Below are 26,279 nucleotides of genomic sequence, written 5' to 3'. Positions count from 1 at the left end.
CCCTTCTGCATTTTCACCATTCAGTTCCCAAACTGTATGTCTCCTGCTTTATAAATGAATACTTGAGAAAACTGATATTTGTAGATTCTGGTACAAACCAATCAATCAACCAAATCTGTCCTTTCCTAAAATAATATGTGAATTAGAACAAGTGTCATCCATCCGATATGACAATTTTCCAAATACCAAATGGAAGAGAATGCATGTATCTCAGGATAGAACTGTCTGCTTGCAATGTTTTATTGTCCAACTAGGTAATATCATCAGTGCTTGTGATTGTGGGGTTTGCTCTTTGTTGGTATATACTAGCTTGCAATGATTAACATTTAGAAGGCAAACAATCAAGTAGTAAACTGTTACCTTAATCAAAGGACTACAAGGAGGCACCCAATAAAGTAGACAAACAATCAATCAGAAAGCAATATTGTAATGACTACCAAGAAGAAAACCGCACCCTCACCAACAATGGCAGGGATTCTTGTACAAAAAGAAACCCCAATCTCAGTAGCAATGATGATGTTACCTACTTGGGTAATGAAATGTCTGCAAGCAAGCATCGAAGCTCAGATAGCATCAAGGACTCCACAATCTTCTAAATGTTGCACATACACAGAACAAAACTGCTAAAGTTAAAGAGATTTTTGGTAGGACACTCTACACAGGTCTCACATATGCTTAGATATATAGATATATGTCCAGTTTATTATTTATAAGTCTATAATATCCATCCATCTCCCTTCCAGGATATAATACTAGCATACTTTCATATATATTTTTTAAAGATATGTGGTTTCTGGAAGACTTAATAGTAGAGACCTCTTCAATTTCCTAGACATTCCAAGTTCAGTTTCCAACTTCTCCAGGGGGAGGTTGGGAAGACTCCTCCATGAACATCATGGAGCAGTTATCAGTCTCTGTGTGAGAAGGATTGGTAGCTATGTTTAAGGAAGCTTCTTCAAATTTGATGGGATGGAATGGAATGTACCTGTTATGCCCCTAGTGGAGACTGATTCTGAGGGAGAGGAGGAACAGCCAACAGGGAGTGGAAGTGTTGCTCCGGAGGTGGTGGAGGAGGCTGGGGAAAGGCAGAGGCCGGCTGAGCAGTCAGAGGAGGACTCCGGCCCATCCCCTATCCATCCTAGGGCATGCAGGGAGGAGAGGATCAGGGAAAAATGTGTTCTACTCAGGAGAAGAGGGCCATGATCCTCTTCATGGGTTGCAGGTGTGACAACTGAATAAGAGTTTGGACCTGCGTGCTAGCAAATGCTGGAGACAAATTAGTGTTTTATTCCTAGAGGAGGTTTATCTTGGTTGGCGTTCTTCCAACGGACTGTACCTGGTTATCTTCCTGAAGTTTGTAATTATTTATCCTGGTCTGTTGTGGAACTTTATTCAGTGCAGTTTGTTTTGGGCTTTTGCTTTGTTATCTGCTCTTTGAATTTGAACTGTGTTTCTTTCATTTGGAATGTTATTTTGAAAATAGTTTAATCTTCAACCGTGAACAATTACACAGTGAACCCAAGTTGAAGGCATTAAAGGACCTTTATTCACATTTTGGTTTTTGTTGTATTTTTTGATTCACTCTGGGTCATCACAGTACCCTTGCTTAGATATTAGATGGGCATGGTTAATGAATTTTGAGTGTTGGGGTTTTATTGCTATTTTCATGTATTTATATATCGAATGTTTACTGTACTTTGGCTGGTGTCATTATGAAAAATGAATGCTGTGTATTGATCAACTTTTGGGAAGGACTCTGAGATCTTCTCATCAGTCCATCTCCAAGCCACCAACTTGCCAGATGGAGAGGAAAGGATCAAATAAGGGGGTCAAAGTTCTTTCTCCCATCCATAGCTGCAGGTCAGGGTGGCAGAAGGGTGCTGAAATTTCCATTAATCCCACATATGCTCATTTCTTAAGGGGAACTTTGTTCTGGTCTATAAAATAGTTTGACCAACTGTCCATGAAGCCCTGCTGTTTCCAATTTAAAGTCACCAATGGGAGGTGTATAACAGATGTCTGTAGATGCAGCTTCTTGGACTGAAGGAAATGTTTCTTTGTGTTAAAAGCCATGAGTGAAATAAAAGGGGTCAAGAGGAAGAAACACACATTAATATTGTCTTATTAGTGCTCTTGACTTGTATTTCACCTGTCACTTTAACTAAAACCCGACCGTGCACAACAGTGGTAAAAACACGCTACTTTCACGGAAACTCCAATTTTTTTTTTTTTTTTGAAGGGTGGATTGCATTTTAAGAATATAAATTCACTCATTAATTTTCACAGCATCACATTTTAAAAAGGAGCTTAGCTTAGTCACCCCATTGAGAATGAGATATGAAATATTGTACAGTATTTTTTTTAAAAAAATGAGGAAATGTTGAATCGTGATACATTGGTGGGGGAAAATGAAAATGAACAGTATCCCAAATAAAGGCACTTTTTCAGATATCCAAATTTATTCACTTGCTTTCTAAACCAGGTATGAAAAATCTCGAGCACAAATAAAGTGTTTTACTCCATTCCAGTTTTATAGTGCTTAGAGCCCTTTTCAAAATTCATGCTGGGTTCCTGAAGTATCTGTAGTATGACTTCTCAACATTTTGAGATACATGTTTAGGACAATTATAAACAGGGGTGGGATTCAAATTTCTTAACAACCGGTTCTGTGGGCATGGCCTAATTTATGGGTGTGGCATGGTGATCATGTGACTGGGTGGGCATGGCTTGCTGACTGGGTGTGGCTTGGTGGTCACGTGACTGGCTGGGTTTGGCTTGTATGTAAATATTTATGTAAATATTTAACTTTTTATTTAAAAAAGAGCAACTTTTACCCCAAATCAGGCAAAGCAGGCAGGCAGATTGAGTTGCTCACAGAATCACAGATTCACTTAGAGATCTATCTATCTGCAATCTGCTACCTGAGTCTGCACTGAAAAATAGAAGCTTTGGACCTAAGGAAGGTTCAGCTCTGCTTTTATTAGATTAGCTAAAAATCAAGAAATCCAAAGATTTTCTGCTTTCTAGCTAATCTAAATTTCCCGGCACAGCAGAATAGCTGATGGTTGGGAGAAAAAAAGGAAAAATAACAATTTATCAGGCAAGTTTGATGGCATGCATGCCAGGTAAGGAGTGAGTGGGTTGGGAGGGGAGAGGCAGGGCCAGCCAGTGCCGGTTCTCCGAACTGGGCAGAATCATAACAACCGGTTCTATAGAACTGGTCCAACCGGGTAGAATCCCACCCATGATTATAGACTATGAAATTAACTTTTCATAGTTTAAAAAAAATGAGGACAACTAAAACCTCAACACCCTCTTTCAAAATAGGAAAAAAAAAATACACTGGATGTCTCTCCATGTCTGTGGGACCAGATTTTCACTGATCAATGACATATAATTAAAATATAATTTCTCAAAAATATTTTGCTTGTTGAGGTTTTCCCCCTTTTTCCAATTTAACTAGATACTTGAGAAACATGTTTGTGCATCTGTGTTGTGTTTATGGGCATGCTGCATTGAGAAGAAAATGGGATTAGCCTTAAATTTACATTTTCCCACCCTTTAAATGTTGAATTGTTTTAAAAAAAAATCTTAAAAAATCATGCATGCTATCATGATCTTGCAATGCCAAGATCATGACTGTAGCTCGGCATTACAAGACGAGATAGGAAGACCTGCACATGGATTAGAGAACAAACAAAAGTATATGATCCCATCAAAAGAGTTAAAGAGTGGAAATGGAAATGGGTTGGTCACATAGCAAGAAGAATTGATGATGGCAGGTGGACAAAGGTTTTCATAAAATGGATCCCGCTTGATAAAAAGTCTCCACCAAAGTGCCGTAAAATAAAATGGACCAACGACATCAGCAAGTATTGCGGGTCCAATTGACAAAACAAAGCTCAGGACCATAACGGTTGCAAACATTCAGAAGAAGCCTTTATCCTGCTGTGCATAGATCAGGAGTGTCAAACTCACGTTATCATGGTGGCATCACATGATGTATTAGAACTTCCCCCCATTTGTTCTTGACGGTCGATGGTTCCTTGTTTGTTATCAATATTGGTGACATATTATTTTAATTGTTTTTTATTTTTTATTTTTGTGTGTTGTGTATGTGTTACATTTTAGTTGTATAATTAATACAGGTTTTTTTTTTAAAAAAAACACCTTCCACCCATTTGTTAAACTGGGAGTGGGTGTGGCCTATGAGCTGGGAGTTTGACAGCTCTGCTATAGACAATTACTAAAAAGGAGGAGGAGGAGGAGAAGAAGGAGAAGGAGAAGGAGGAGGAGGAGAAGGAGAAGGAGAAGGAGGAGGAGGAGGAGGAGGAGGAGAGAGGAGGAGGAGGAGGAGAAGAAGAAGAAGAAGAAGAAGAAGAAGAAGAAGAAGAAGAAGAAGAAGAAGAAGAAGAAGAAGAAGAAGACTATTATGATCATCTAGCAGGAACAGAATTAAGAATGAAGGAGTAAAAGCAACCCCTTGGGTGAATTGAACACATTTTTTCTCCATCTTCCCATATTCTTATATCCTTAGCATTCAAGTGCTGTCTCTAAGCATTATCAGGAGCTAATGCCTCCATTCATTGCGCTCCTGCCTAAAAGGATTGTGATGAACAATACCTGAAGTTAAAATGCTGAAGTGTCTGATTTAACAGACCTGGGGAACATCAAGCTATAGACCAAGCCTTTCCCAACTCTTCAGTGAGAGAGTTGTCTAGCTCAGGCAGAATTATAGAATAATGAGATCAAATGTCATGGTTACAATTACAGCTTATCTTGACATCCTTTGGGAACTGAACAGCTTTGAATTTGAGTGATCTATATATTAATATTGCAGCCTACTCTGACTTTACTTTGAATGTTTCAGTGTATCAAATAAAAAGAATGCTGTAAATAATGAAATTATGCAAATGCAAGCTGGCTTGACTCTTTATGGTTTGGTCTGGCAGAAGGAGAATGTAGATTTAAGACTCTTCCTTTTGTCCTTAATAATATGTTCTTCTAGTTCTTGAGTTAGCAAAAAAAGTGTTTTGGTATAAATTCTGCCTCTACAGCCAAGCCTTATTGTAAGTAATGAAGTTGCCAACTGTTTTGAGACAAGTTTTAATGTAGGATCATTTAAAGTCAGGTGAAACAACACCCACAAATATCCCAGTCTTGCCCTAATCCTGTATATTTAAAGCAAGTCAGAACTAATCAAAATGATTTATTTCATAGAGTACATTTCATCTGGACTGTTTCTGAATTAAACCCAATGTGCTGATCTGGCATCTGGCTTTGAAAGGGGAAATAATAAGTTTGTGTTTGTTTTTAATCTATGGAGTGGTCTAATGAAAGATCTGGTGATCTGTCAAATAAAAAATCAATACCAGTAAAAACCTCTTGGATGGCAGGAGTTCCTTTAAGGTCAGATTAAATGATTACATTCAAGCACAAGATTATTTGTTGATAATGCTAGCCACACAAAGTCAACCCAATTTGCAAGACAATATATTCCTTCGCAAAATTATTACTAGTAGGTAATAGACACATGCAAGACAATATATTCCTTAGCAATATTATTACTAGTAGATAATGTACATATTTTTTTAAAAAGGAAGGAGTTGCAACCAAAAATCCCATAGAACAGGAGTGTCAAACTCAAGACCTGTGGGCTGGATTCAGCCTGTGGGGAGCTTAGATCTGGCCCACAGAGCTGCCCTGGAAACAGTGAAGGATCGGCCCACAGTGCCTCTGCCAGTAAAAATGGGTTCCCAAGCATTTTCAGCTGTGATGGCCTCCTGCTCTGTTCCCGAGGTCCAATTTTTTTGGCAGAGGGTTGCAGGAGGCTGTTGCAGCTGAAAACAGAGCTTGGGAGCCTGTTTTTGCTGGCAGAGGTCTTGGGCCACCACAGGCGCTGACACGCTCACCTTGGTCATGCTCCCCTGCCCCCACAAGATCAAACACAACTCTGATGCAGCCCTCAATGGAATTGGGTTTGACACCTCTGCCATAGAACATATGTAACCCAAACTTCATAAAAGTTTCAAAGAACTTTGGATCCCAGTTAGTACTATTTCAAAGGTAGAAAGAGCTTAAGGTTTTGGATTTTGAAGATGTTTTGTAAGGTGGCCAGAAGCTCTGCCATTTATATATATATATAAAGCCAAATATCCCATTGACACCTCTGAGATCTTGGAATAGCACCTTTAGATCCTGCCAATTGCATTCAAGCTTTTAATCTCACCCTGCATCAAAATCTCAAGAAAGAGATTGAAATATCAGTAGGGAACCAAATCAGCAAATATCTCATAAAACCAGTAAGCAAATGTAACGGCAGTAAACAAACTGTAAATCTCAGTTAAAAAAAAAGTGAACAAAACGTAAACAAATGTGACTGCAAAATCAAATTGAAAAGTCCTCAGCAAGCAACACTGATATGAAAAATTACTTTGGTCCAAATAGATAAGGTACAGTCCATGTGTTATTCCATAGAAGAGGCATCTATCATGAAACCAGCACTTTCCAGAGTTAGTTTGAATCTTCATAAGGGTCAGAAACCACACTGTGTACTTGGACACACCACTACTAATAATAGTAACAAGATAGTCTATCACCAAATATTTCCAAATAAATTTTGTAATAATGAGATAAGAGGATAGATTAACTAAAATGCATCACATTAAGCACAGAAAATAGAGATTAGGATTGTAATAGATTAATCTAAATAGATTCATTCTAAATAGATTAGAGTTAATTCATGCTAAGTAGATTGGAATTTTATTTAATTGTATTAAATAGGATTATTAAATAATTGGGCACCTGTACAATCTGAGGAAAAGGCATAGCTCTTTCATGAAGTTCCTCATCTAAAATACCTTTTTTATCTTTGAATCCAAAGCAATGTGCATCACTCTTAATAATTCTATTTAATTATTAAATAGCAAACGCACTTAGACTTATATACCACTTTACAGTGCTTTACAGCCCTCTCTAAGTGGTTTACAATCAGCATATTGTCCCCAACAATATGGGTCCTCATTTTACCCACCTCGGAAGGATGGAAGGTTGAGTCAACCTTGAGTCTGGTGAGATTTGAACTGCCAAATTGTAGGAATATAGAAATAGAATTATTAAATAGTGCCCAATCCTGGGGAAATTTCAGAGGTGGGATTCTACTGGTTTAGACCGGTTCACCCGAGCCACGTGTCAAATTTGCATCTGGTTCCCTAAACCAGTATTTGAACCAATTGGCTGGCCCGGTCCACCCCTCCCCTCCCAGGAATCTCCACATGGCCCATTTTTGATGCAGGTAAGTTCAGGGTCCATGTGGAAGCTCTGGGAGGGGGGATAATGGGCCTTCTGGAAGTACCGGAAGTCAGGAAATGGGCCTGTTTCCAGATTCTGGAGGTCCTCCAGAGCCCAGGGGAGGCTGTTTTCGCCTTCCCAGAGGCCTAAGGGGAGCCTCTGGACCCTTGCGAAGGTGAAAAATGGCCCAGCAGCTGAGCAGCAAACTGGTTGTGTAGATTTTTGAAACCCACCCCTGGAAAATTTGCATTTGTTTTCAGAAGCCACTCACAGGTGCTAAGCATACATCTCCATGTGCTCGACAACACATTTTCTGTCTGAAATGTTGAACAGGTCTAACAAAAAAATATTTATTTGGCTTATGGCAGTGTACAAAATTGGTCTGAGGATAGTTGTAGGATTTTGAAATAAATAAATTTATTTGGCTTATGGCAGTTACATAAATATTTTTTTCTTATAGTATATAAACTTAAATATTAGAAACCTGGAGGGTCTATTATTTTGGCTGGTATTCTTTTCACCTGAAATGTTGCAAACTACCATAACAGATTTTGCTTCAGTACAGATGGTAATGCAGAAGGGATCCCTCGGCTAATCTCTGTTGTTCTCTGTGAGAAAAGTTCATTAAAAAGAAATCTCCAAACATAAAAGAAATGGCATCATATTATATTAATACTAGGCCATGTTTGAGCAAATTGAAAATGGGAACATTGCACCAATAGCTGCATGTGTTAAGGAAATATAAAAGTGCTCTCAAGTGAAAGTTGACTTTTGGGGACTTGGACGTCATGTTTATGCCGTTTTCTTGGTAGAAAGGGAGAAGCAGATGTATATAAAAAAATATGAACTTCATGGATTTTTTAAAAGGCAAAATGTGTACAAAATCTTTCTGAGAACAGTTGTAGGATTTTAAAATGGGATGTTGTACTTTCAGTGTAAAAATTGAGGGATGGAGAACCTGATAACTGCTATGTGGACTATACCCTTGAATTAGACTTCTCGTTTCAGAATAAGATAGGCTGGTTTGCCCCCACTTTTATTGACTGTTTGGTAACCCCCACCTCACTAGGCCACCAAACAGGAAATATTATCTTCACAAACAAGTTGTGGTTTTATTCTACCTAACACCTGTGCCATTCCACACTAGCACCTGAGAAGAAGGGGAAAGTTGGATTGAGCTCTTCTAGAGCTCATTTCAAATTCTGTGTTCCACTCATACATTAGCTGAATCTCTATTTATCTCAACACAGCTTTTTCAGGGTTTCTAGTATCTCTTAACCATGCATTTAAAACAGCAGTTTAAGAGTGTTGCCTTACCTGACAGGTAGGTAGTGAGTGACAGAAGCACTATGAATTTCCATGATGATGGCATGATGTGGCTTCAAAGATCCTCAGCCCCTGTTTGGGTAGTGGTTAACAGCCGTAGGGTTCCTTCATTAAAAACACAACCTGTTGAAATAATGCACAAACGATAAATCTTCTCTCTCTTTCTCTCTCTCTCCAAGTTCCTCTCTGCTCAGTTTCTCTCTCTCTAATTCTCACTTGCGCTGCCCCTCTAAGTTTCTCTGTATCCCATCTTAGAAACAACATGAAGATGGAGTTATTCTAAGTTTCTTCCTCATTCTCCCTTCTGCAATTTCCTGTCTAAGTTCCCTCTGAATAGCCCTCTTAATGATGCTTTCATATTTTCCCAGAGGATAGCTGTCTACTCGTTGCAGAATACCTTATGCCACCAGACTTGAAATTCTAGACCTAGAAAACCTAGAACTACACAGCCTTCAGTCCGATCAAAGTATAGTATATAAAATCATACATTGCAATGTCCTGTCAATGAATAACTGTCAATGAATACTTCAGCTTCAACCATAACAACACAAGAGCACACAATAGATACAAACTCAAGGTTAATCGCACCAAACTTGATTGCAGGAAATACGACTTCCCGCAACAGAGTAGTCAATGTCTGGAATACTCTACCTGACTCTGTGGTTTCTTCCCCAAACCCCCAAAACTTTAACCTTAGACTGTCTACTATTGACCTCACCCCTTTCCTAAGAGGTCTCTAGGGGGCGTGCATAAGCGCACCAACGTGCCTACCGTCCCTCTCCCATTGTTTCTTTTTATTTTTCTTATATGTATCCATTTCATGTATTCATAACTATGTTTTAGTTATACCTATTATCTTGTAAGCAATTGACAAACCAAATAAAATAAATAAAAATAAAATAAATAAAATAAATTTACTACACATTTGCACCAACTTAAATACCCACCCCTTTGATAAGGCTTACTAAATTGGCTAAGATTCAGGAAGAGCTTTGAACTGAAGCAGTGCAGTCATACAGTTGAGTATAGAAATAAAGCAGTATGCCTTCTGCAGAGGTACATCAAAAGCTGTGGTGGCGCAGTGGTTAGAATGCAGTGTTGCAGGCTAACTCTGCCCACAGCCATGAGTCTGATCCTGGCTGGCTCAAGGTTTACTCAGTCTTTCATCCTTTCAAGGTCCATAAAATGAGGACCCAGAATGTTGGGGGAAACACCGTGACTCTGTAAATTTCTTAGAGAGGGGTGTAAAACACTAAAATGATACATAAGTCTAAGTGCTATTGTTCCTTGCCTTGTTAAGGAACTGCCCAGCCCTATTACAAGAACAAAGTATACTTTGCTGTTTGTGAAAATCTATTCTGAATTGTATGAAAATAATTCCAATCTCCACAGAAATTCAGACAGGTATATTGCCTCTGGTCAAACCCTGCAAATTCACTTTGAGTGTAGCCTGATGTCAAATTCAGTGGTTTTGTTGTTGTTGTTGTTGTTGTTGTTTCCAAACATGGCTGTCTATCAAACTCTCATCTCAGGTCCACCCATCATATAGTATCCGGTACTGACAAAAGGAGGACAGTATTTCATTCAGGCATCCTTAACTGGAACTATGTACAGAGTATTTATGGGGAATGTCAGCTACTGTGAAGCAGAAATCTGGAATGCAAGTAACTTCACACACATTCCCCTTGTAGCTCATCTATCTCTTCCGAGAATTATCTTCTCAGTGAAATATGCCTGTCAGCTGCCTTTGTTTTTCCAGTTCTGTGATAATCAGTGCTTTAGTCTGTTTCTAGGACTGGTGAATTATGTCTTACATGAATATGGTGATGACCAAGCTGTTGGAAAGTGTACGTTCTAAGAATATTTAACTTTGTGTGGTTATTTCCTCCCCCATTTCATTTCTTCAGCAAGAGGATAATAGCAAATAATTACATATTAAGAATCTGAAAACTACTTATTAGTATTCTGAGGTTATCCTCAAGAAGAAGAGAAATGTTGTTTTCAGACTATATAGAAGCTGAAGGAAATGTGACAATTGTAGCTAAATGGATTAGCCTGCCTAGGAAAATCCTCTATTTGAAAAAGATTCAAAAGTCCAATTTAAGAGGAAGGCGGAGAGGAATTTAGGCTGGGAAAACAAAGCTTCAAAGGCAACCAAAAACATTCAGCATCTGAACAGCAGACTGAGTAGGAACCTAGCAAATATGGTGAGATATTTTTTTAAAAAAGATTATGGTGAAATATATTGCTGTATTGATTGTTTGTTTTGACAAATACATTAAAAATTGTATAAATGAACATGTAAAGAAACAAATACATGTAATGAAACAGATTTACATTAAGCTTTATATTTTTACATCTATACCTAACAAAGATAATATTTGATTTACAATAGAATAGAATAGAATTCTTTATTGTGTGATTGGACACACAAGGAATTTGTCCTGGTGCATATGCTTTCAGTGTACATAAAAGAAAAGATACATTCATCAAGAGTCAAGAATCATAAGGTACAACACTTAATAATAGTCATAGAGTACTGATAAGCAATCAAATTACACTAGGAAACAATCAATATAAATAGTGATACAAGCAACAAAGTTACAGTCATACAGTCACTTTTTGACATTTTATAAGATTGTTCCATTCTAAAACATTTTACAGCAAAAAGAACGGTCAATAAATCCAATGTTCTGATGTGCTCTATAGCATCATTTTGAGGGAAGGAGTTGAAACAGTTTATGTCCAGGATGTGAGCGGTCTGTAAATATTTTCACAGCCCTCTTTTTGACTCGTGCAGTATACAGGTCCTCAATTGAAGGGAGGTGGGTAGTAATTGTTTTTTCTTCAGTCCTAATTACTCTCTGAAATCTGTGTCTGTCTTGTTGGGTTGCAGAACCAAACCAGACTGTTATAGAGGTACTGATGACAGACTCAATAATTCCTCTATAGAACTGCATCAGCAGCTCCTTGGGCAGTTTGAGCTTTCGGAGTTGGCACAGAAAGAACATTCTTTGTTGTGCTTTTCTGATGAAATTTTTGATATTAGGTGTCCATTTTAGGTCATGTGATATAATAGAACGTAGAAAATTGAAGGTCTCTACTGTTGATACTGTGTTGTCTAGTATTGTAAAAGGTGGTGGTATTGGAGAGTTTCTTCTAAAGTCTACCACCATTTCTACAGTTTTGAGTGTATTCAGTTCCAGATTGTTCTGGTTGCACCACGAGGCAAGTTGTACAACCTCCCGTCTGTATACAGATTTGCCATTGTCTCAAATGAGACCAATCACTGTTGTATCATCTTGAAACTTCAGTATTTTAACAAACAGATCATTTGTGATGACCCATAGTCTCTCAAAATAGCCCAAAACATAGATTAAAGTCCAGCAATGCCTTCAACTTAACTTCACTGTTTTACTAGGCACAGTTTAAAGTCACAAAAATAAATAATGAGGCAAAAAGAAAACCAAAACAAACTTCATTGACAAGAGTTCCGAAGCAAGCCAAGATAATTAATCATACATTCCAGGAGATAACCAAGGAGAGTCCATGGGAAGAACGCCAGCAAAGATAAGCCTCTTTTAAAGTAAACACTAAACTTTGACTCCAACAATTCTGACTATGCAGTTACAAACTTATATACACAGGTCCCAGCTGCAAGCCACGAGAAAGATCATGTTTATCTCCTCCTGAGTAGACCTCGCTTTTCCCTGATCCTCTCCTCCCTGTGTGACCTAGGATGGATAGGGGATGGGCCTGGATCCTCCTCTGATTGCTCAGCCGGCCTCTGCCCTTCTCCAGCCTCCTCTACTACCTCTGGAGCCACACTCCCACTCCCTGTTGGCTGTTCCTCCTCTTCCTCAGAGTCAGTCTCCACCAGGGGCATGACATTATTGCATTCATTTAGTTCCTGCTTGAAATTACAATGGCACTGAAAACATTGACTTTTGATCATTATGATTGTGGAAGCATCCATGATCATGTGATCAAAATTCAGACACTTAACAATCGTGTCTGATTCGTATTTATGACAGAAGTTTAACAGATTAACAGAGGGATCTTGTAGGTCTTCTATTCCAACTCCACATCCAAGAAGGAGACCACACACCATTTCTGACAAATGATGTTTGCGGTATCCAAGGGTCATGTGATCACCTTTTGTAAGCAAAGTTTCACTTAACATCCATATAACTAACTTAACCACTGCAATGATTGCCCCAACATCTGTGGTGAGAGAGGTCATAAAATGGGACAAAACTCACTTAACAACTGTCTTCCTTAGCAACATAAATTTTGGGTTCAACTGAGGTCATACATTGAGGACTATCTCTAAGGAAGTGTGTTGTTTGTGTGTGTGCTTTTGAGAGAGCGTTGACTCCTGACAATGGCCTGGTAAAGCTTCTACAGTTTTCAGAAGTTGTCTTCCATTGCCTGCTTCATTCTAGGGCTAAGAGAGAGTGGCTGGCTAAAGATTAATTAGCTGGCTTCAAATGTAAGGCAGGATTAGAATTCATGATCTCCAGGTTTCCAGCCTACTGCCTTAACCACTAGACAACATTGGGCAAATTTCTGTCATTTTCCTTTCCCACATTGGATTTATTGACCGTTCTTTTTGCTGTAAAATGTTTTAGAATGGAACAATCTTATAAAATGTCAAAATAATATAAAGAGCCATGTTTAATTACTGAACTTATTCATAAGCAATTGATACAAATTATATAGCAATATAACAGAAAAATATATACAACTTCACCCCTGTTCCTCTACACAAAAGCAATATGCAACGGCAATCTCTTCACATAAAGCTGCATCCATTCCCCTAGTACAAAAATCTCTCATTTTTTTTCCTGCCCCACCATAATCACTATTATCACTTCAAATTATGACACATTTTGCTTCAAAACTTCACAACTATAGGAAAAAAGACAGATTTAATAACAGCAACTTTGAGAATCCCCGTACTTTGTACCTGTGTAAAAATTTAGATCTACAATGAAATTGCACTGTTAAAAACAACTCAAAATATAAAGACCACAGTTGAGTCCAATATTTCTGTTGCTAAGTGAGAATTTTTTTAAATAAGTTTTGCCCCATTTTATGATTTGTCTTGTCAAGTTACTAAGTGAATCACTGCAGTTGTTAAGTTAGTAACACGGTTGTTAAGTGAATTCAGCTTTGCCATTGACACTGCTTGTCAGAAGGTCCCAAAAGGTGATCACATGACCCTGGGACACTCCAACCATTTTAAATATGAGTCAATTGTCAAGCGTCTGAATTTTGATCATGTGACCATGAATCATTGATCATGTGTGAAGAATGGTGTCATGCCCTTGGTGGAGACTGACTCTGAGGGAGAGAAGGAACAGCTGACGGAGTGGAGGTGTGGCTCCAGAGGTTGTGGAGGAGGCTGAGGAAGGGCAGAGGCCAGTTGGGCAGTCAGAGGAAGAACCAGGGCCATCCCCTCTTCATCCTAGGACATGCAGGGAGGAACGGAGAAGGAAATAACTTGGCTTACAAGAGAGGAAGTGGCCATGATCCCCCTCATTAGTTGCAGCTAGGGATAATAGTATACAAGAGAGATGGTTACCACAAAGCATTGCCAAAAGCAAAGTATGTTTTATTTTGAGTTGAAGTTATCTTAGTTGGTGTCCTTCCAACTGACTGTGCCTTTTATCTCCTTGAAGTTGGTAATTACTTATCCTGGTCGATTGTGGAATTTCCTTCATTGTAGTTTGTTTGGGTTTTTTTTAATTTCACCTCTATCTGCTCATTAAGTTTGGACTGTTTTGCTTTCTTTAAAAAACTATTTTTGAGTAAGTTTTATCTCCAACTGAGAATTTTTGAACAGTGGGGCCAGGTTGGAAGCATTAAAGGACATTTATTTATATTTTGGATTTTGTTATGTTTGTGTTACACTCTGGGTCATCACAAATGGTCATAAGTCACTTTTTTCAGGCCCATTGTAACTTCGAATGGCCACTAAATGAACTGTTGTAAGTCAAGGACTACCTGTAACAATTTACATTTTCCAGAGGAGACAAGTAGAAAGCGCTACTTTTTTTGTCTTCTTCCAAATCTCAGTCCTGACTAGGCCTCAGCTAGAATTCAATCCTTTCAGACGGCAGTGGGCCTGTTTCAGTATTCCGAACTGCGACCCAACAAAATGAGACGGTTGGAAGATTAAGCATTATGGAACCTGCCAACAATTGTGATAAAATGGAAATGCATTCAGGAGATCAAGCAAATCACCCAAGATCTAATTCATTTTGCAATTCGAGACCTGAGGATGGCGAGATTCATTGCAAATATGTGAAATTTGAAGGCAATACAATTTTATTCAAATCAATTCAAGAGTCAATTTGATAACAGTTCCCACTGTAGTTGGAGTGGGGAAATATTAAAGGGCCTTCAGCTGTTTCCATTTTGGAAGAATGGGATAAATTTAGGATGATAGTAGGCTGTATAAACACAGTAGCAGTACATTTTTGAAATATACTCTCTGTAAATCTTCTGCAAAATGAGAAAAGAGGAGCACAGTATCCTTCCTCTAATTTTGTCCTACTGGACTTTCACTCATCACCACTGTAACCAAGTCTACCCTACTGCTGGTTATTCTCAGTACATTTTTCCAGGGCCCATGGAGTTCAAGTGGGGCCCATGAAGGGGGAATTTAAAAAAAAAAGTTTTTACAAAACCGATTTTTTAAAAAGAAAAACAGTAGGATGATGTGTCAAGCTGGATGCGCCCGGGTGACAGTGGTAGTGGGGATTGGTAGGGGTGGCTTGCAGCTAAACACCCCAAAGCTGGATCAAATCAACTCATCGGAGGGCAAACAGAAGGTGAGTCCTTCCCGCGCAGCAGCGGTAGCAATGATCACCCCACCCACTTCTCACCCTGTCAAAACCCTTCATGCCAAAAGGAAGGAGGTGCCACTGTTAGCTTAGTCGGAGGATCTGTGTGTGCCAGCCGTGCCAAAGGGTAACTGGCAAGAGGTGGCTTTAAAACAGGAGGATATACCGGAGGAGGAGAGGAGGGGTGGACAAGGGAAGCGTCACTTTTGTTTCATTTGTATAGACTAGAGTGAATCATTATTCTCCCAGTTGGAAAAAAAAACCCCATCTACTTGTGGGCTACACGGACTCCAATGCCACTTCTTCATACTTTGTCCTCACCCCCCCTGCTTTCTGATCTGCTTTGTTGACCTGGCAGCCTCCCTTTTCTAATGAGCCTCTCGGTTGGTTAGGAGATACTTCAGTGTAGGGAGTCACGTGAAATCCACAGGGTGGTGGGGAAGGGTGGTTGTTAGCTTAATGTGTAGGTGAGTGGGGCCATAGTAGTCTTGTTCCAGCACTTAATAATCCTCTTGGCGGCCCTGGTTATTCTCTTCTCTTTCCTTTCACCGTTCTCAGCTTTAGAGAAGATAGAAGTATAAGTTTATAATGTGTTTCAAGTAAGATGATTTGAATCACCTCTCTTGTGACTTGAGTGAGAGCTCAGTTTGATTTGTGTTCTGTCGCGGGAAAGATCTGACTCGAGACCAATGTGAATTCAGCTCTTTATTAGCTATTAGTAACCTCAACAAAACCGGAGCTGCGGCAGCCTCTTTTATAGCGGCTGCTCGTGGCTAGCGGCCAATGACAGCTTCTTAAACTTCCCGCCATCAGGAGGACCAATTGCAATAGTATTTAAGTAATCAATCAATAGGCGGCAAAAGCGGTCCAATCAGAATGTAGTATTACAAGTATGCAAATAACTATATACAACAATTTGTTAAATGATCCATTTTTTTTCCTTTGTTGTCCAAAGAAGGAAGAATGAAATGTTCATTGTTGTATTCTCAGAAGTCTCAAAATCTAAGAGGCTGCCACAAAGAAGAGGAATGAATCAACATATTCTCTAAAGCGTCTGAAGGCAGATCAAGAAGCAATGGATGGAAACTAATCAAGGAGAACCAAAGAGAAATTTCCTGACTTTGAGAACTATTAATACAGTATTATTCACTATTGTGAGAAAAAGAAACTTTACTTCTACAAAACTGTAATACTTTTTTTTAACTGAGAAGACCAATCATGATAAAACAAAGCTACCAACTAATATTCATATTTTTCCTTCTTAGTTAAAGAAACACTTAATTTGTGTTTCTCAGCTTTTTTAAGGGAAAAGAAAGAAACAGCACAGGTGTTGAAATTTTCTAACTCTCTTCTTGGGAAATGTCCAACTTCTTAGTACCAAAATTACATTTCTTATTTAGAAATCAATATGTTCTGTTAAGAGTATACCTGTAAACACATTCACTTTGCATTGTACAAACATTGAAAATTATGCATATTACTCTGCCACCTCTTCCATTATTTTTTCTCTTGGCATCTTTCCAAGATTCCAGACTTCTTGCCAATTCTACAAAAGAGGTTCTATCTCACCAGCTGTTCTTAAAATTTCTATTCTTTTTACATCTTTCAAAGCCTTTCCAGTTGTTTTCTAAGCAGGATTCATTCATAGAATACATACATTGGACAGTGCACAAAGAAATTACCATAAGTAGCTCATTGGCCACATTGTCAATCTACTGAAGTTGACAAGTAAATTAAGTTTGTTTGCTGGTGTCCTTACATCCTATGGCTGATTTATCTTACAACCCTTGTAAAAAGGGAAGAGGGCTTTGACTGTATGGTTGTGTCTGCCATCTTGACTTGTTTGACCCCCTGTGAAAGTACAGGCTATTTAGAAAAAAATGCAAACACCTGTGCTGCCATCTGTCCCTTCTATTCGTGCCTTCTGCCCAGTGTCAGCATGGCAGAGTTTCCAATAAACCCTGAAACAGGTGTTGGAGCAGCCAAGAGGAGCAGATTTGTGTTTTGAAAATTCTACAAATATCAGCAAAGAGAGTAGAGCAGTTGAATAAAAGAAGGACTTTTTTTCCCTTCAGAAAGGGGCAAATGGAAAAGAGGAAAAGATGCACAGCAAAAACAAAAGAAGAAGAAGAAGCATGGCAAGTAAAAATGTTAAGTATAAAAAAACAATGTGGAAAGTTGTAAGCATGCCACTTGCTGGACTGTAAAAAGAAGGGGAAAAAAGCAGAAGACGACTTCTTCTTCTTCTTCTTCTTCTTCTTCTTCTTCTTCTTCTTCTTCTTCTTCTTCTTCTTCTTCTTCTTCTTCTTCTTCTTCTTCTTCTTCCTCCTCCTCCTCCTCCTCCTCCACCACCACCACCACCACCACCACCACCACCACCACCACCACCACCATTGCCTATCTACTGCAGGATGAAGGCCTCTTCCGCATGTTTCCAACCAATGTGGTCTTGAGCTTTGTTGTCAATCCATCTTTTTCTGGTCTCTTTCATGGACACTTTTTATCAAGTGGGATCCATTCCATAACTGCCTTGGTCCACCTACCATCCATTGCTATGTGACCAGCCCATTTCCATTCTTTTACTCCCTTGATGGCATTGTATACTTTTGTTTGTTTTCTAATCCACATGCAAGTCCTTCTATCTTGTCTTGTAATGCTGAGCATATATCTTTCTATGGCTCTTTGCGTCACACTTAGCTTTTTCACTGATTGTGAGGCTAGGGTCCATGTTTCACTGGGATATGTTAGACCAGGTAACACACACCGACTGAAACCTCTTCTCTTCAGGCATAGAGGGAGGTTGTTCTTGAAATTATGCTTAGCTTGCCAAATGCCTACCAACCACATTTATCATGCTGTTCAATGTTATATCAACTTCCATTGAGATCCACTGGCCAAAGTAAATGTAAATGTCTACTTTTTTGGTTTTATTTTTTTAGCTGAATGGTTCTCCTACTTTGTGCAGCTCTTGTACGTGTCTTTGTAGCTCTTCCGGATCTTATGAGAAGAGAACAACCTCTGCAAATCTTAAGTTATTTATATAGGTGCCGCTGATTTTTATTCCATCTTTTGCCCAGTCTAGTTTGTGGAATATTTATTCAAGAAGCACTATACTTTATGAAGAAGTATAATAGTATCATTATACAGTTTAATATGGTAATAATAATTGAATAGTAATATATAGCAATTTAAATTGTTATAGTAATAGCAATAGGATAGAATAGAGGCAATAGAAAGCAATCATATACAAACTTGTAAGTCCCAAAGGTGCTTTTCTCAAGAGGCAACTGGACTATCTGTTTTTTCTTTGAAAATGTTTCACTTCTCATCCGAGAAGCTCCTTCAGCTCTGACTGGATGGTGGGGAATGGAAGGATTTATACTCCTTGCAGATCCTTCCATTACCCACCATCCAGTCAGAGTTGAAGAAGCTTCTTGGATGAGAAGCGGAACGTCTTTAAGGAAAAACCAGAAAATCCAGTTGCCTCTTGAAAAAAGCAGCTTTGGGACAACCATGACCTGGATGACAGAAAATCTCCATAGAGATAGACTTGTAAGTTTCATAATTCATTTTTATATCTTTTTAACAAAGAAAATTAAATATCTCCCCAATAAGGATTGAGGTGATATGAAAAATTAGCTGTTCGTGGTTCAGTGTGTCATGTCCCTGGTGGAGGCTGACTTTGAGGGAGAGGAGGAACAGCCAACAGAGAGTGGGAGTGTGGCTCCAGAGGTGGTGGAGGAGGCTGGGGAAGGACAGAGGCCAGCTGAGCAGTCAGAGGAGGACCCAGGCCCATCCCCTATTCATCTTAAGGCATGCTGGGAGGAGAGGATCAGGGTAAAATGTAGTCTACTTGGGAGGAGAGGGCCATGATCCTCTTCATGGGTTGCAGGTGTGAGATCTGCATAAGAATCTGGACCTGCATGCTAATAAATGCTGGAGACAAATTAGTGTTTTATTCCTAGAGGAGGTTTATCTTGGTTGGCATTCTTCCAATGGACTGTCCCTGGTTATCTTCCTGAAGTTGGCAATTATTTATCCTGGTCTGTCATGGAACTTTATTCAGTGCAGTTTGTTTTTGTTTTTTGCTTCATTATCTACTCTTTGAATTTGAACTGTGTTTCTTTCATTTTGAATATTATTTTGAAAATAGTTTAATCTTCAACTGTGAACAATTAAACAGTGAAGCCAAGTTGAAGGCATTAAAGGACCTTTATTTATGTTTTGGTTTTTGTTATATTTCTGATACACTCCAGGTCATCACACAGTGTTTTTGTGAGTCTTTTGAGTATGACTCAGTCTAACTGGATATAGTTTTAAAAAGGACCTGCAAGGTTTCCCACATGTATTTTGAACTGCTAGATGTCAACCCTGAAGTTGGCCGAACTGTGGCCATTTTCTTTTGTAGTTTTTCTCTAGGTTGGTTTCGCTTCTCACAGCTTCAGGGCTGACACAGCCTGAATGAAGGGGCCAGGAACATGGGTGAAAAGATAGCTGGGATGTGGTAGCCAAAATAAAATTCTTTCCCCTGTGAATCAAGAATATTGGTGCAGGTGTGTGAAAGGTGTGAGACTGGGATCATCTAACATCTGGACTACATGATGATAACAATAGCGCTTAGACTTATATACTACTTTATAGTGCTTTACAGCTCTCTCTAAGCAGTTTTATAGAGTCAGAATCTTGCCCCCAACAATCTGGGTCCTCATTTTACCCATCTCGAACGGTTGGAAGGCTGAGTCAACCTTGAGCCTGGTAGGATTTGAACAGCCAATAGTCAGCAGAAGTGGCCTGCAATACAGCACTCTAACCACTGCACCACCAAGGATGGTTGGACCATGTGATGGATGACTCTGGGGGGAAGTGACAAAGTTTAACTTTTAATTGGGTGTAAAACTGGTGGGAACCTAGAGTCAGTTTTCCACCAAGAAATTGCCAATTTGATATGTTCCAATAAAATATTATTTGAGGAATATGCCTGCCTCAGAGTTCTTATTTAATAGATGCATTACTTGGAACCTTAACACTAGGTAGATAGGACCTGGGACAAGTAATAGGAGTGTCACCCCATCATGTGGCACTTGGGTCTCGAATCAGGACATCAACTTTGCAGCTGACAAGCTCAGTCTCTAAGCCATTGCACACCTGTGGAACCCATAAGAGGCTTCTAAATTCAAAGATGAATCATGGATTCATCAATAGATGGGCTATTATGAACCTGCAGCAAAACCACAAACATTTTATTGAGCTAGACATAAACCTCACACTAGCATAGATTTCGTGTGAACCTCTAAAACTTAAAAATTTCCTGCAAGAACTTAAAATTGCACCAATTATTTTGGATCACACTCCAGTGATTAATACATTTAAATTAGAAGAGATTGTTCCATTTGCTTATAATCGGCAGCTTAATTCTGTACTACTCTACAATGTAGCAGCAAATCAATGATCAGTCCAAAGTTTGAGAATTTTTTTCCCAAGAAAACTGAAACATAATTAAGAACAAGGTGTGACTTCTAAATCTATTTGCGGATTATATGATTTTGATTCTCTCAAATGTGTCCTATTTAGCCAGCTATATTAAGAAGGAGTGAGAGGAATTATGACATGACTATCTGTTCATTTTCACAAATCACATCTGATGGTTTTTTTTCATACTTACCCAAAAACTCAAGGGAAAATATCCATAATTTATAAATCTTTAAAATATTTAGATATTGCTATTACTAGAAACATCAATAAACCTTTACAAATAACTATATACCAACATGGAAGAAACTGAGTAAAAAAATGAAATAGTGATTTTTTTCAACATTTTAGGGCAAATTGCAGCAGTATATATAAAACTTCTTGTGCAGTTAAACTTTTTTATTTCAATGCTTCCCAGTGGCAATTTCACAACAGACTGCAAGATATTGAGGGGGAAATAGAAAGCTTCTGTTATCAAGCAAAAAAAAAGTAAATAAAAGAATTGTATATAGACCTCAGAAACAAGGAAGCTGTTTGTCAGTTTGTCCAATTGTCCAACATTATAAAGTAGCATAGTTAGGCACATGATTTCATTTATTATGGAATATCCTTCTAAACAATTGATTCATACTGAAACTATGTCAGAGCCAAATAAGTTATACATCAATGTTTTTTTGCAGTTAAAACATTTTCCCAATAAAACAGATTGATTTTGTTTTATTAAAACAAGTTGTATCATGTTAGCCCTGAGAACAATTTAACACGGCCCAACCAAAGTTCAATTCTTTATTTGCTCATACCATATAAACAGAATCTTGCCAGAGTAAACCTATACTACCTTAACCTAACATAGATATAACCAGGGCGATTCTAGGGAATGGCTATCCTACATATTTTCGTCTTTCCATTATTCAGACTGTGCTATCTCTTGTCTAGCCTTACCTTTGGAATGTGTTCTTTCTTTACTGGGGACCTGTTATATTATTATAGTCCATCACATCATTCAAATTTGGAAGAATAAATACACATTTTTAATATGAGACATTGTTCCTTAAAATCCTTTGATAGCATATTTTTATTAGGATAATTATTACGGTTTGGCTAAAATGAAATCTTTCAGAGTATAACATATAATCCTTAGAGCCAAAATATTTTTATAGTAACAATGAACCATTTAATAAAGATCAGAAAAGCAAATAGGTAATAAGATACCCTGGATTTTTAAAATCTCTTCTGGCCAATAGAAATATTAGAGTTTTGGCAACAACATGGCTTTATAGTAATATCGAGAATTTAATTCTCTATTATTTAGGATAACCAAAAGGAACAATTTAAAAAAAATTGTAGGTTATTACTTCAATTAGAAATAGGAGATCCATCATATGGATTAAAGGAACCTTGGAATACTGATCTTGGTAATTTCATACAGGAGAAAAATTGGCAGCAATTATGGAAACCAGATGGCTTCACTTCAGCTCAGTGCAAGAAATTCAATGAAGATTATACATTGTTGATATTAGACTTCTATTAGGCTGGCACTCATATATCTAATTTTTTCTTCCAAATGCTGGAGGACCTATCCAGGAAAAAGGCTCATTCTTTCAGGTGTGCTGGTTATGTCATAGAGTTATACCCTTTTGGCAAAAAATATTTTGGAGAAATAAGTTTCAACACCAATCAAAGAATTCAGTGTGCTCTAAAAGATAGTTATTACATTCATTTACAGGACTTTTAAGAAAGCTTAAAAGTGAAGAATTGATCATCTATTTTTATAGCAGCCAAAAACAATAATTGTGCAACACTGGAAAACACTATGATTTTTTTTTTAATAATGTGGCAATTGAAGAGCCTTTACTAATCCACAACTCAAATGTTATATTATCTAAAGTTATATTTTAGAAGCAGGAACCACAATTTTAACAAATATGGTTGGATATTAATTTACCTTAATAACAATAGTTTATACTTCGTTGTATTTATATGATAAATTTCCGTGTGTGTAGTACCTGACTTTTTATTTACATGATAGTTTTTTTGGGGGAGGGGGGAACGAGCTTCCTCCCTCCCTCTCTCCCTCTCTCTCTCTCTCTCTCTCTCTCTCTCTCCCTTCTGTCAACAGGGCTATCTGATATTGTAAAAGGAAATATAAATAAACCACTCCTTTTAAAATACTGACACCCTCTCCCCTTAGACACCCCAGGTAAAGGCCATGAATTCAGATTTCAGGGGGTTGAAAGTGGGGCTTGGAATGAACAAAGAATGAATTGAGGTGCACGAACCCTAATAATGATAGGAACCAAGTGAGATGATTAACAGGAAAGTTGTAATGAGTGAAGGAAGAACTATCCACGGGGTTATGATGAAGTAATCGGTTTACAATGATGAAAATAATAATAAAAAAATCTACTAAGGCAGGACAAATGAAATAGGAGAAGCAACAAATAACAATAGCAAAAGACAAAAAAAGAAAAGAGACTCGAAGTAAGATCTGGATAAAACAGAGAAGAAAAATATACTGCTTACACTAGTGACACTATGAATACAGAAAAACTGAGCAAGCTAAAGAAATTTTGAAAATCGGGGCCTTTAGCTGAAGGAATAGAAAGAAATGTGCAGAAAGGTATTCTACAAATATAGTATGTCAATTACAAAAGAAACCTCTTAGAATTCTAAACAGTCCACAGATAATGCTACTAACTTCTGTTTCGTTTGGATAGATTGAAAAATGTGCAAGCACTAGGAAGTTATGAATAGATGTCAGAAAACATGACACTCAACAGTAAAATATTCTCATCAGCGAATTATGCAGCAAATGATTTTCTTTCTCTACTCCACAGAGCTTTTACTGCATGTTCTCACAAAGGCAGCACAATTAATTATATTTCCATCTATGGCAAAAATAGTAATTCACAATATACTTCCAATTTACCACTTAAACTTATTTGGGAGCTACACTTATCATTAACAGACGCGAAGGTTGTGTAATATTTTTAGCTGAACGGCATCTCTGCTTCAGAAGTATTAAAAGTCGGAATGAAGTTTTACATATACAAACAAAGCATTGCCCAAATGGTGCTTTTTCAAGAGGCAGCTGGACTTTTTTGCTTCTCATCCAAGAAGCTTTTGCAGCTCTGAGCCGAAGAAGCTTCTTGGATGACAGGCAAAATACTATAAAGAAAAGAGAAGAAAGGGGGAAATGAAAGAAAAAAAAATAAAAGGGCAAAAATAAAGAATAGAGAAGGAAAAGGAGGAGGAGGAGGAGGAGGAGGAGGAGGAGGAGGAAGAGGAGGAAGGAAAAGGATGTAAAGAAATGGCTTCATATCTTCTTTACAGCAGTTATAAGTTTAAACAGACAATTTACGATTCATAATTTCAGTGGTATTTCCTTATTTAAACAGAGAAACAGAGCAAAAAAGATAGAGGGAATGGCTTCCAACTTACTGCTGGATTGTCTCTAGTTGACCACTCCTCTGGCAGCACTGAAGTGACTCAAAATTTGCAAAATTTCAATCCTATGTGATTCATAGGTTCTGGATTTTGGATCCATTTTGCAAATTAGTTTATTTGAGGTACCTTGATTCAAAAATTGTTGCCTTCATATGCCTTACTCCACCCAACTAAAGGTTACAGACACAGAAGTTTTAATAGTATATATCATAAATTAACTTCTCTTCAAAGTTACAGTATGACTCTCTTTTATCTATAATTTATCCTCTCTAATCATCCAATCAACCATAAATTCATTTTTAATGCAAAAACATTCATAAGGGGTTTTCAGTCGCCAATCTATGTAGATAATGTTTTTTTCTGTAATCAAACAAGTCAATTTGGCTATTTCAGTGAGTTCTGTCATCTTCAGCAACCATTCCTTTGTCACAGATATTCCCAATTCTTTCCTCTTTTTTTGCATTTAATAAACTCACTGTAAGTTTTCACGTATATACACAAAGTTCAGGATGTTTTTTTCAATTGTTTATCAGTATCAAAAGGAAAAGTTCTGGCTTCAGTTGTATATTAATCTTTAAAATCTTTAAAATCTTTTGAAAATCTAGTGTATTGTTTGGATTCAAAATAAATTTTGCATCCTATATCAATGTGATTCTCCAGTTTTGTATCTAGTAACAGCAAAGGTTTAGCAAACATGTGAAACCAATGCTATGAAAATAATCTTTGAGTAAAGTTTATGGCTGTGAATATTATACGTATATTGATCCATCTGATCTGGGATTACCAAATGTACCAAAAGGTTTCACTCTGCAAAACTCCAGAGAACTATTAGATACATTAGAATTTTCTTGAGCAAATCATAGACACAAAGACATAGATTCTTTCCTCCCCATATTCTTTTATTACACAAAAGCAACATTTTAATTATCTTATTCTTTACATTTAATCATAGCATTTCCGAGTATGTCTACGTCTTACTACCTATCTTCATCTAGGGCAGGGGTCTTCAAATTTGACAGCTTTAAGAGTTGTGGAGTTCAACTCCCAGAATTCCTCCTCAGTCATGTTAGCTCAGGAATTCTGGGAGTTATAGTCCACAAGTCTTAAACTTGCCAAGTTTGAAGACCCTTGATCTAGGGTTTTCTATTGCTATAAGGTTTACCCATTACATACAATTACTTTTTATCTTTTGAGAGTTATAGTTTCCTATCTTTATGTACTATCTTACATTTTCCTATCTCGACATTTCTTAGCTTTGTATTTTCTTCACTTAACTATTTCCTATTTCCTTGATTCTTTTTTATTTTCCCATGTCTTCAGTTCTTGAAATCAAACACTGATCATTTATACTGAAATCTCCCTTTTTATTTCTTCTCTAAACACAGGTAGTATGAGAATTTTTCTCTTCTCAGCCCTCACCATCCTTTTCTTCCTTGATCTTGTTTCTATACTTGGAGTATTACACCTGCTACACTTAGATTTCCTTCTGCTGCTTCTTTGTTGATGTTGGTTAGGTTCTTCTTTATCTTATAATTGCAGATAATGAACCACATTTTGGATAAAATCTAAGATGGTCACCCATTTGCTCATTTTCCTGAAAAGGCTCTGTTGGCAGTTAATGTAAACAACACAAAATTACTCTGTTGATGGTAAGTACTGAACCCCAAATTAACAGCCTGCATTTTAGCCTAATGTGTTGTGAGAACTCAATCTATGTAGGTTATTTCTGGTTCATTGCATCTTGCATATAAATAAAATTTGGTTAATTGTCTAAACCATAGTCAACCTACATACTGACTATATATTAAGGGACGCTGGATTGGTGACTGCTATTTTAAAATTGGATGAAATAGCCTCAATTATCCAAGCTATACTGATGATACTATTTTAATAACT

General features: G+C 37.7%; 1 protein-coding gene across 1 annotated transcript in view; it reads right to left on the bottom strand.

The window, feature by feature from the left end:
• The window catches only part of CNTN5 (contactin 5), a 750,248-nt gene that overhangs the window by 374,964 nt on the left and 349,005 nt on the right, over positions 1–26,279 (bottom strand). Inside the window, exon 4 of the mRNA XM_087937063.1 lies at positions 8,608–8,739. Within this exon, the coding sequence (XP_087793189.1) occupies positions 8,608–8,662 (55 nt within the window). The 5' untranslated portion in view covers positions 8,663–8,739. The remainder of the gene's footprint in view (positions 1–8,607; positions 8,740–26,279) is intronic.

Source organism: Pseudonaja textilis, chromosome 7 (assembly GCF_049901715.1).
Source record: "Pseudonaja textilis isolate UNSWEBS1 chromosome 7, rPseTex1.2, whole genome shotgun sequence".
NCBI lineage: Eukaryota > Metazoa > Chordata > Lepidosauria > Squamata > Elapidae > Pseudonaja > Pseudonaja textilis.
This window is presented reverse-complemented; position numbering and strand designations above follow the sequence as displayed.